This window comes from Alexandromys fortis, unplaced genomic scaffold, assembly GCF_014885135.2.
Source record: "Alexandromys fortis isolate MF-2015 unplaced genomic scaffold, M_Fortis_MF-2015_v1.1 scaffold_65, whole genome shotgun sequence".
Classification (NCBI taxonomy): domain Eukaryota; kingdom Metazoa; phylum Chordata; class Mammalia; order Rodentia; family Cricetidae; genus Alexandromys; species Alexandromys fortis.
Window position 1 is genome coordinate 8,247,959 of NW_026067986.1, and position 10,424 is coordinate 8,258,382.

Consider the following 10,424-nt stretch of genomic DNA (forward strand, 5'->3'; position numbering starts at 1 on the left):
ATGGGCCATCCCAGTATAATCTTGGAAGACAGTGGCGCTGAAAGCAATCTGGATTATAGAGGCCTAGCTCGAGAAGTTTCAGGAGAATATTAGTGCTATCATCCAGGCAAACGCAAACCTGCCCTCCCCCTTGGGGACCTGGCAGGGGCAGAGTGGCAAGTCCTCAGGCATTACCCTGGCCAGCCCAGGGCCTTCTGGCTGCTACGTCACTAGGTAGTCTGTACGCAGGTGCAAAGGTCCCTTTAAGAAACAATCTACGCTTATTCCCGCTCTCTCTGCCATTTCTCTGAGGAAGCAGATTACTCTCTCCTCTCTCTCCTCTGTCTCTCTCTGTCTCTCTCTCTGTCTCTCTCTCTCTCTCTCTCTCTGTCTCTCTCTCTCTCTGTCTCTCTCTCTCTCTCTCTCTCTCTCTCCCCCTCCCTCTCCCCCCTCTCTCTCTCTCTCTCTCTCTCTCTCTCTCTCTCTCTCTCTCTCTCTCTCTCTCTCTCTCTCTCTCTCTCTCTCTCTCTCTCTCTCTCCTCCCTTCCCCAATAAACTTCATTCCCATGTAATGAATGATAAACATCATCATATTCTGATGGCACGTTTGTCCCGTGCCATAAGATCCCTAAGATCCATGGTACCACCTTGAGCCACATATAATTACACTCTGCCCTGCTGGGTTTCCTTATTATACTATACACTCTCTCTGCATTTTACAGTGGTCCTGTATATTTATTCTGTGCTATTTTATGTTATAATTTGATTTTGATTTTACTGGGAGTTACAGCTAAGAGATTGCCTTGAATGTCATAAGAAACGTTGGATTTTTAAGGTGCCAAGACTGTGAAAGACGATGTTGACTTCTGAAGTTGAAGTAAATGTATCTTGCATTATGACATGACTACAAGTCTCTGTGGACCTGTATTGGCTATTCTTGGTTGTCAACCTGACTGTATCTGGATGAACGATAATCCAGAAACGGAGGGCACACTTGTGATCTGGATCTTAAGGGAAGATCTTGAGGCGGGAAGACACACATTTAATCTTGGTCACACCTTCTGCTGGAAGCCTATACATACATACATACATACATACATACATACATACATACAGAGAGAGGGATTCATCACACACACATATGTAGAGAGAGTCATTCTATACATTCTAGAGAACCCTGACAAATGCAGGACCAGAGGGGGGAATATGGCGGTCTGAATAGGAATGACCCTCATAGGCTCATATATTTGAATGCTTAGTCTCACTAGTAGGTGGGGCCTATTTGGAGAAGAACTAGGAAATGTGGCCTTGGAGGAGGTGTGTCTCAGAGGGTGGCCTCTCTGACTCCTGCTGGAGGATAAGGATGTAGGCTCTGGGCTACAGCTCTAGTGCCGTGCCTGCCTGCTGCATGCTCTCAGCCGCCCTCTGAAACTGGAAACCCACACTCAATGCTTTCTCTTTTAAGTTCCCTCGTTTACGGAGTCACTTCACAGCCAGAGAAAGGTGTCTAAGAGAGGCTACTGCAGAGACTGTGAGGCAGGCTACGCTAATCCCAACCCAAAGTTCAAGAAGTAACTGTTTTATGAAAGTTCGGTCACTAACTAATATAGCAAATTCAAAAACCTAACATCCTAACACAATACAATAATTTGGAATAAAAGAGACTTACATGCTGATGAATGAGAGCAAGAAAATATCTAGTCTTTGCTTTCATAATTGAATGCGTATGTGTCTATAAGAACAGGAACCCTAGCATGTAAAGTAAGAATAATTCACCACATACAACAGTCTGAACTCACGGTGAGGTGTTATAGGCATGTCCCGGAAGCCTCACACTGCAGGCATGTACTGTGTGTTCAGAGGCAGGGTTTAAGTCATACAAACAACCAAGGACACAAGTTAAAAGAAAACAGACATTTGATTGTTTTGGTGAACAACCCCTATCTGGCTTAAGTTTATCCTGTGATTTCTTTTAGCATTACTATAATCTTGGTTTAAATTACAATCTACTCTTTAAACTGTATTCTAAACTCCCAACACCTGGGATTAAAAGAACAGCAACAATCTCTCAGGAAAACCTGTCGGGTCCATTAGCTGTAAAGGCATGGCACTCACCAGTTTCACGTCGATGCTGGTGGCTCCAGCATCCAAGGAGTTTTCGATGAGTTCTTTCACAACGCTGACCACTGATGTGATTATCTGGGAACTGGACAGGAGGCGAACTGTCGCCGCAGGCAACTGCTTCATCCTCGCGCTCAGCAGAGTAGCTGGAACAGAATCACAAGGCGTAAAGAGAAATTGTGAACATTTTTGATGTATAGACCAGATGATAACAACAGGCGATACCTTAGGAGCGTACCTGTGCTGAGGAATTATGTATGCAAAACTTGACCGTAAGCTCACACAGTGTGAGACAATAAACTTCCTACTAATATCCTTAGAAGCAGGTAACACTGCCATCTCCATTTTGGAAGATTACTGAGGAATGCAGGAGGAACTACGTTCATTCAGTTATCAAGACACTGGGTCAAGACCTTGATACAAGAAGTCCAAAAACATACTTAATTAGTTACCTCTCACAGCTACACAACAACTCAAACAGCTCTAAAAATACCCAGAAGAGATCAACCTACCCATGGACCCAGCAATACCACTCTTGGGAATATACCCAAGAGAGGCCTTATCACACAACAAAAGTATATGCTCTACTATGTTTATAGCAGCATTGTTTGTAATAGCCAGAACCTGGAAACAACCTAGATGCCCTTCAATTGAAGAATGGATGAAGAAAGTATGGAATATATACATATTAGAGTACTACTCAGCAGTAAAAAACAAGGACTTCTTGAAGTTTGCAGGCAAATGGATGGAAATAGAAAACACCATCCTGAGTGAGGTAAGCCAGACCCAAAAAGAGGAACATGGGATGTTCTCACTCATATTTGGTTTCTAGCCATAAATAAAGGACATTGAACCTATAATTCGGGTTCTTAGAGAAGCTAAATAAGAAGGAGAACCCAAAGAAAATCATATAGGCATCCTCCTGAATATTAAACTTCATCAGGCGATGAAAGGAGACAGAGACAGAGACCCACATTGGAGCACCGGACTGAAATCTCAAGGTCCAAATCAGGAGCAGAAGGAGAGAGAGCACAAGCAAGGAACTCAGGACCGCGAGGGGTGCACCCATACACTGAGACAATGGGGATGTTCTATCAGGAACTCACCAAGGCCAGCTGGCCTGGGTCTGAAAAAGCCTGGGTCAAAACTGGTCTCGCTGAACATAGCGGACAAGGAGGACTACTGAGACCTCAAGAACAATGGCAACGGGTTTTTGATTCTACTGGACCTATTGGTTTCGTGGGAGCCTAGGCAGTTTCGTGGATGCTCACCTTACTAGACCTGGATGGAGGTGGGTGGTCCTTGGACTTCCCACAGGGCAGAGAACCCTGATTGCTTTTTGGGCTGACGAGGGAGGGGGACTTGATTGGGGGTGGGGGAGGGAAAGGGGAGGCAGCGGTGGGGAAGAGACAGAAATCTTTAATAAATAAATTAATTTAAAAAAATCAAAATAAAGAAAAGAGAAAACAAAAAAAAAAAAAAACCCAGAAGACTTTGAGGTAAGACGGCAGACTGGAAGCTCCCTCCGTGCCAGTGACGCAGAAGCACCGGAGAAAGAAGAGAAAGGAGCAGACACGGAAGGAGTTGGAGAGAGAGAGAAGGAAAGGAGGAAGTGGTGAGAACAAGCTGACGAAGTGATAAAACAATAAAAATAAAAAAGATATTTAAGTGATTAAAGATTTAAGCGATTAAGGCAAGACAGACTTTATCAGCAGAGAGAGAAGGAGAAAAGCTTTGGGAGGTCACACAGCTAATGACAGAGCAGCGTTCCCAGGGCAGAGGAGAAGACGGGCACCGCTGAGAGGTAATGTAATGCCAGCCAAGGGGCAGCAGTCACACACTGCTACTCACACAGGGGAGCGGAAGGTAGCAGGCTCACCCAAGCCCCTCCACGACACCCCGGAGGCATTCAAAACCAAGAGGTGCACAAATCATAACACAGAAACAAACTAGATATAAAAGCAACAGCACTCCTCCAGAGGACCACACTGAAAGGGCTGGGGTTTGAGGTCCACAGGGGACCCTGCGGCCGACTGTCCTTTTGAGCAAGAGATTTATTCCCAGAATTAACACCATGGAAAGACAGCGTGGCGGGCACGCCTACGAGAGCTCAGACCCACAAGGCGTACGGAGCCCTTTCTTTATAGCGCTGCTTAGACAAATCATTGAAATTTAAAAATCAAGAAACTTGATAGTTAAACTATACTACACATCTAATGGTTCATCGCTGTACACAAATATTCTATCCAACAGACACAGAGAACACACTCTCACCAGCCTGTGGAACCTTTGCTGAAATAGACAACACTGTCAGCCACAAACTGAGATTTAAAGAACCAAATAAATTGCTGTCTTATCAGACAACAATGGAAGAAAACTAGAAATTTACAGCAACTAGAACTAAAAAAGTTGGACAGTACTTGGAAACTGAATGGTACATTCTAGAACGACCAGAAAGCAGAGAGGATTTTTTTTTTAATTTTCTACAATAAAATGAAACAAGTCACAGAACAATTTTGGGGGGCTGGAGAGATGGCTCAGCGCTTATGAGCACTGGCTACTCTTCCAGAGGACCTGGGTTCAATTACCAGCACCCACATGGCAGCTCACAGCTGTCTGTAACTCCAGTTCCAGGGGATGTGACATCCTCACACAGACATACATGCAGACAAAACACTAATGCTAATACACATAAAATAAAAATAAATAAATTAAAAAATCTCTCAGTTTAAAAACATAAATAAGTAAATAAATAAAACAATTTTCAAAAGGAAGTTACATGAAAACAGGAGAGAGATCTTCAGTAATAGCAAAGGCTGCACCTCAACTGAAAACAAAGCAAACCCAAAGGAATTAGAGCAAATAAGGACCAGGGCAACAGCTAATAAAAGACCAGAAAAGTCAATGCGCAAAGTAAGAGTTGTTCATCTAAAAAAATAAAACAAAGAGAAGACTCTAATCTATGAAGTTAGAAAGTAAAAGGTCACGTGACAAGACTGCGAAAACTGACCGTGGTGGTTTGAATAAGAATGTCCCCCACAGAGTGGGAGCTGGGACACACCTTTAATCCCAGGGAGGCAGAGGAAGGCGGGTCTCTGAGTTTGAGGCCAGCCTGGGCTACAGAGAGAGCTTCAGGACAATTAGGGTTACGCAGAGAAACCCCGTCTCGAAAAAGAAAATAAACTGAATGTCCCCACAGTCGCAAGCATTTGAACACTTGTTCCCCAGCTGGTGGTGGCCTTTGTGCTTGCCTTTTAAAGCGCTGTACCCCTGAACTTGGGCATCAAGAGGCTGACGCCAGCCCACTCTTGATGGCAGGAGTCATCAATAAAAACGACTAACTACCTCACACGGGTCGTCTCGCCACCATAAAGGTGCTGGAATCTGAACCCAGATCCTCTGCAAGAGCAGCAAGTGCTGTTAACCTCGGAGCCGCAGCTCCGGCCTGGGGAAGGGAAAGAAGGGACACGGAAGAGGTGAACACACTGTCGTGAGCGCAGGAGGGCGGAAGGGAGACAGAAGATGAGTCAGAGCTGGGACTTGAGACTAGCTAGGAGGAAGAACTAAAACAATGTAGGACATGTCTGGCGAAAACGACGCAATAAATCCATTATTTTCGGGCAAGCTTAAATAAACAAGACAGAAAAATCTACAAATAGCGCAAGTGGGAGAAAAACGGCTGTTTTTCTATTTCTCGGTCCACGGGTTTCAGTATAACCAACGTGAACAATTCTGGTTTCCTTCCTGCTGAATCCCAACCACCTGCAGGAGTCACCAGCTCGAATCGAAGTATTCCCTCCACTTAGCCACAGTCGTGAGGAGCTCCATTTCTCATTCATTCTTCTGCCTTCACTCAGCGCCCCCCCAACTCAGCACCCAGACCCTGTTCTGAGCTCTTCAAACAGGAATTGCGTGTCAAAAGGAGGCAGTGAACACATTCATGATTTTATCATCATTTAAGATATGTAAAATAAATGTAAACATTCTCAAGTTCAGAGTTGCTTATGTTGACCTTCCCTTAAAGGACAGAAAACCAGAAATAACTAAGAACGTACACAGGACTTTCTAAAAGTGAATCACTAGGGGGCCTAGCTTGCCCAAAGGCCTTCAAGACCTCAACCCCAGGCTGATCCACTTCCCACTGCAGTCACTTCAGGGCACTCTGTTTATTCAGACTCATTTGTGTCTTTACAGCTTCCTTGGCCTCAACTCTGCAAGTGCGGACCATTGATCTTGGAAGATTTTTTTTTTTTTTTTTAGGTAATAAGGAGGGATAAAAACAGAATGATTGAGTGAATTACTTCTCAAAAGTTAGGCAGAAATTTTTACCGCAAATATAGTTCCTTAAATATCCTGGTCCAAACATCAGATCACTGAGTCACACAGGACAGTGGAACCACGGGGACAGGTGAATTTTAAAAACCTCTTTAAAGAAGTCACCACTTGGCTGCCAATAGTTGAAGAATGCTAAGCACTGCTACAATAAACGCAGCAAGTCACGTGCCTGGCTGGCCTTGACCGCACTTTGCCCGCACCTTAGGGTGTGGATCTCGCAGCTTCCCTGGTGCCTCCTTAGACGCGCAAAGGCTGTGACACTCCAGAATGCCTTTCTAGACCCCTGGGCTCTTTCGAATTGGCTGTCAAGACCTTGAGCAGCTTTTAATACAAATTAGTCAGGCCCGAGAGACGTGCCTAATTACTTCTGCATCACTAGGCCTAAGACAGGTCTCTAAGCATGTTGTGAAGAACCTCTGTGCAGGCTACAGGTCCTTCATAGGATGAACCAACATGCAGACAAAACTCTCTGTTCAAAACAGAAACAAGAGCAGCAACAACAACAACAGCAAAAAAAAAAAAAAATTCCCAAAATTTAAAATGAAAATTCTATCACTTAGAAGACATACTGGAAGGCTTCCGCTGTTGCGGGTATGTAGCCCCGCCAGCTTGGAATTCATGGGGCAGACCAGGCTAGCGTCTAAAGGGCAGAGATTCTCTTATTTGTACCTTCTGAGTGTTAGAATTACAAGCGTACATACGACAAGGAGGAAGCTTTATATCTGCTTTCATTTATGCCTAGCTTCAGAAAATATTTTGGGACAATAACGGTTACCTTAACAACATGTAATTTTTCTAGAAAGTAAAGTTTTGGTTTTTTCTGAGGGCTGGGGGAGAACTGAGAAAAAAAAAACTCTAAGTAACTCCACACAACTAAGTACATGTTCACTTGATGAACTGAGCCTATAGAAGTTAATTTTAAACAAAACGATAACACGAAGCACGAAACCCAAAGATCAGCTAAGGGTTCTTTCTCAGGCCATGTAAACCCACCTATCATGTAAAAAGCTACAGCAAGCAGGAGGGGCAGGCATTGTAACAAGTATACAAGGATTTTAGCCGTGAACTAGGAAGGGGCTAACTTCCTGGGTTCTTACAAGTCACAAGTATTTTTTGCTATTACATCTAGAAGGCAAAGCTGATCGGCACAGTAGAGAAACAGACCAAATCCCAAAACCTAGGTCTTAGGATCTTTACTATTGAAGCAAACTCAAATTCCTCTGCAAAAAAGTTATCACCTATAAAAATGGAGACAATGACTCAGTGGTTTGCTGCAAGGATCAACTGATGAAGCAGCTATCAAAACAGGCATGGAGAGATATGGGAGAGGACAGACGAGGATGGGGGCGCCACAGTGAAATCAATTACTTTGTGTGTTCGCAAAGATGAAAAGCAGGAGGCGTAGTGGGACATACACAGCCATCTACAGTCCTAAGCTTGGAAGGCTGCGGAAGATGAAATCTGGGCTTAACAGCAAGATCCCGTGGCAGGGAGTCAAAAGTCATCTAAATGGTAAGGCCTACAATGCAATTATTCTTCTGTGGTTGCGGAGACTGAACCCAGGGCTTTACACACGCCCTTTTTCTTTCTAAGACAAGGTCCCACGAAGTTGCCACGGCTAGTCTGGAACTCACTCTAGTACGGGGCAAGACCTGAATTTGCCTTTCTCCTATCTCCACCTCCCAAGGAGTGGGACTCCTAAGCCTTACCATCAGGACAGACTGAAAACGTACCATGTTCCAGTGTGGGATCATAATGTAGAAGCAGAGTGGGAATTCTTTTCTACTACTAACAATAATTTTATTGAGTTTCAGGGTAAACCGTCTGAAGGGAAGTAGGTTACCTATACCTATCTCTTAACAATTGTTTGGAAGTCTCCAGGGCCTCCGAACTTTCTCGCTTTGAGAGAACACTAAACCTCTATTATCATGACATTCGCACAAATTAATGCTACCTATCACAGATAGAAAGTGTCTTCTGTCTCCGGCCTTACACACTGGACAATATGACAGCCAACAGCCCCATGGAGAGCTATGAGCACTTGAAATGGCTAACAGACAATCCTGTCCTTCAAGTGTCCAGAACCTCTCTTATTCTCTACAATGTTACAAAATGATATTTTTTCCCCAATCCCTACTTTTACCCCAGCTCTTCTAATACAAGTTTACAGAGATCGTGACAAGTCACAGCACCTGGCCGCCATCCCATGGTGCCCAGCGGTTCCACACAGTGATTCTCTCCTGCCTTGTCCGCTCCGCAGTATCAGGTCACACACACCTGTGTCCGGTCCACTCCTGTGTCCTCTGGAAATGAGTAACACAAGTAGGGCCCTCTGGGACACAACAAATCATGAGGATGAAGGCCTCAGGACGGCAACACGAGTGCTCTTTGAGGGAGCCCACGAAGCTGCTTGGCTCCTCTGCACCCAGTGACACAGTCAGGAGGTGCCCTCTGTGACTCTCGGAAGCTACAGCATCTGCCTGGATCTCAGACCTGCCAGCCTCCAGAGCGGTGAGAAGCTCCCGTCGCTGAGCCCCTTCCCGGTGTAGGATCCTGTGTTCTGACAGCTGAGACCGACACCACCAACCCCCTTTCACCTCCCTTTGTCTGTCCAGCCTCCCAACAAGCCCACTGGCCTGGAAAGCAAACAGTAGCCAAGTACCTTCCCCTAGCCCTCTCACTGCAACCATTCGCTCCTTGGCTGTGTGGCCAAGCTTGAGGAAGTCCTGTAGCTTTGCTGTTACAAACTCCTATCGCCAAATCATTTCTAAAGCATTGCCAAGCCCCTTAAAGCTACAGCCACCTTTGCAGAACTCTCCTCTGTTGCCGGGCGGTGGTGGCGCACGCCTTTAATCCCAGCACTCGGGAGGCAGAGGCAGGCGGATCTCTGTGAGTTCGAGACTAGCCTGGTCTACAAGAGTTAGTTCCAGGACAGGCTCCAAAACCACAGAGAAACCCTGTCTCGAAAAACCAAAAAAAAAAAAAAAAAGAACTCTCCTCTGTTCAGTAAGGATCTCTGAAGGAATACATCCTTTCCTTGGGACCCTATGCTGCTTTTTGTGTCGGTATTTAGGGTGAAACTTGGGTCTTTTGTATGGCACGCAAGCGCTGAGACGCCATTGCTGTATCCCCAGTGAGTGACCACAGATATTTCTATCTATCTGTCTCTGATAACTCTGACCTTCTTCCCAGGAATGTGAGCATTCCCCCGCATTTCTCCCCTGTTCTTAGATAACTCAATACCCCAACCTACATCTGTACGGTCACGTGACCTTGCTCTTCCCAAGAACGCATCTCTAACAGGAATCGTCACTGCCGCCTCAGGTAGAGTCTGTAAAACAGACCGTACTTATCACTTTGTCTCCCTCAGACTTGCCGCTTAGCCTTCGCTGTGGGGTCTCTCCTGGTGGTCCCCACGGTCCGTCAGGAACTTCCATTTTCCTTTGTTAGCAGAATCTATCTGTACCCCCACTACCCAGCTTCCTCACAGCAATCCTTTTCTGATCACCCACTGGAATGACCCCCATCTCTCCCACACTCTTTAAGCACTGGGCTTGCATCGCGCAGAAGACGCTCGTCGAAACCTTATCCTAAACTACCCAACCTTTCGGCTGTAAGGAATCACACAGTATGTAGCTCCGAATGCAAAAAAAGAAAAAGGAAGAAAAAAAAAGAGAGAGAGAGAAATTACAGTACTTTAAGGCTGGTAACCAGTCCATGGTTAATGCAGGGACGCTAAGAATAATTTTACTACTAAGTGCCTGCTCTCCTAACAAATTGAGAGTCTCAACTCCCTCCAGCTGTATGTTTAATATTACACTCCTAGACTCCACACCATCCCACAGTCCAGTGTACCACCTGGTACCCACATCATCCCCCAGCCTAGTATACCTCCTGGTACCCACATCATCCCCCCAGTCCAGTGTATCTCCTGGTACCCACATCATCCCCCAGCCCAGTGTATCTCCTGGTCTCCACATCATCCCCCA

The 10,424-nt window shown here is 45.4% G+C and overlaps 1 protein-coding gene across 5 annotated transcripts in view; it reads right to left on the reverse strand.

Moving 5' to 3' along the window:
- The window catches only part of Pms1 (PMS1 homolog 1, mismatch repair system component), an 80,588-nt gene that overhangs the window by 64,992 nt on the left and 5,172 nt on the right, over nucleotides 1–10,424 (reverse strand). For all 5 annotated transcript variants that reach the window (XM_050159263.1, XM_050159264.1, XM_050159262.1 and 2 more), the window contains exon 2: nucleotides 2,095–2,246. In XM_050159263.1, the coding sequence (XP_050015220.1) occupies nucleotides 2,095–2,226 (132 nt within the window). In that variant the 5' untranslated portion in view covers nucleotides 2,227–2,246. The remainder of the gene's footprint in view (nucleotides 1–2,094; nucleotides 2,247–10,424) is intronic.